We start from the raw sequence: 1,491 nt of genomic DNA, 5'->3' as shown, positions 1-1,491 counted from the left end.
AGTGTAATGGTGACTAAAGGGTGTTTTTTCATGTCCTCTATGCTCTAACTACGAAAATATTTGATTTACAAATAAGGAATCCTACTTCGCAGAATTTCATTTATCACGGTAGGGTCTAGAACCGATTAACCGCGATAAACGAGGGTTCATTGTACACTTTTATATATACATATATGCATATATACATATATGCATACACACATATATGTATACATACAGAAAAGTATATACACTAGAAGCTGTAACTTAAACAGGTAGCAATCAGATTCAATTCCATGGCAACTATTGTTTTTATTTTGTTTTTTTTGAGGTTTGTTTGTTTTTTAACTCTTTAAAGGGAGAGTCTTAGGGACAGAGTTAAGGAGTAAGAGGAGAACAGCATCTTCAATTGCAGTCCAATCATTTAATGGAGCAACAGGACAGTATAGAAACCAATTAGAGTACATAAAATAATACAACACTTTCCAAGCATCATTTAAAGGTTTGATAACTTTGCTTATAAATATGAAATGAATCTTTTCCTATTCAAACATGTAACATCCATAACACATTAGGCACACATTTAAAATGTATTCAGTATCTAAAAGTCATTACATACGTAGAAATGCAAGATGACTGAGAAGTGATACTCATATACTCGAGTAGAAGCCGACCCAAAGATCAGCCTAGGCACCTGATTTCACTAAAAGAACTGCATTAAAAATGTGCTGAAAAGCTCGCCGTATACACAAGTATATATGGTATAGCATCTATTAGTTTCATTTCATAAAAAGCAGCAACACTTGAGAATAAAAGTTACCACTGTTAGCAAAAGAGAACAAAGCTATGGCGATCTTTCCCCCACCCACTGTCAGTTTGCTCTAATGTGGTGGCTGGTGTGTTTCTGGAAGCCATGCCTCTAGTATTACAGTACCGGCATGGTTGTCCCTGGTGGACAAGTTTCGATAGAGCATCCAGAGTGGGAGCCTAGGAAGAAAGGCCTGGCAATCTACATCTGAAAACTAGTCGATGAACACGCTGGATACATCACGATAGGACACTGTCAAACTCACTTGCTTTAGACATGCTAATATGAGGGATCAACCACTAAAGGTGAGCATCTTATCTGGTCAAATTGAGGACCAGCGAAGGTGAGAGGGCTCCTGTGAGATGGATTGGAACAACTGCCACAATGATGGATTCGGCAAGGCTGGGGGACACTGGGTTTTGTGACACAGAAGGACACAATGAGTCTAAGTTACCGTGGAGGTAGCTATGTCTCCACACAAGGCATACAAACATCTATTTACAGTGTTCTCAGGACATGCTATTCCCCACTGCAGATGGTGCACACAAAAAGCTTTTCTCTTCATATTGGGGTTAAAGAAAGTGTGTGTGTGTGTGTGGGGGGGACTTCTCACAAATTTTGCCACCCAGGTGAAGAAAGCTGATGGTGCCCGGCTATCAAAAGATATAGCATCTGGGGTCTTAAAGGCTTGAAGGTAAATAAGC

General features: G+C 39.4%; 1 protein-coding gene across 1 annotated transcript in view; it reads right to left on the bottom strand.

Moving 5' to 3' along the window:
* Positions 1-919, bottom strand: part of TSPAN13 (tetraspanin 13) — a 13,431-nt gene extending 12,512 nt beyond the window's left edge. Inside the window, exon 1 of the mRNA XM_004702831.2 lies at positions 914-919. Coding sequence (XP_004702888.2) covers positions 914-919 — 6 coding nt within the window. The remainder of the gene's footprint in view (positions 1-913) is intronic.
* Between the last annotated feature and the right edge of the window lie 572 nt (positions 920-1,491).

The sequence above is a fragment of the Echinops telfairi genome, unplaced genomic scaffold (assembly GCF_000313985.2).
Source record: "Echinops telfairi isolate 266 unplaced genomic scaffold, ASM31398v2 ScPeMD7_23;HRSCAF=83, whole genome shotgun sequence".
Taxonomy (NCBI): domain Eukaryota; kingdom Metazoa; phylum Chordata; class Mammalia; order Afrosoricida; family Tenrecidae; genus Echinops; species Echinops telfairi.
The sequence above is the reverse complement of the archived record's forward strand: the minus strand, read 5'-3'. Positions and strand labels throughout refer to the sequence as shown.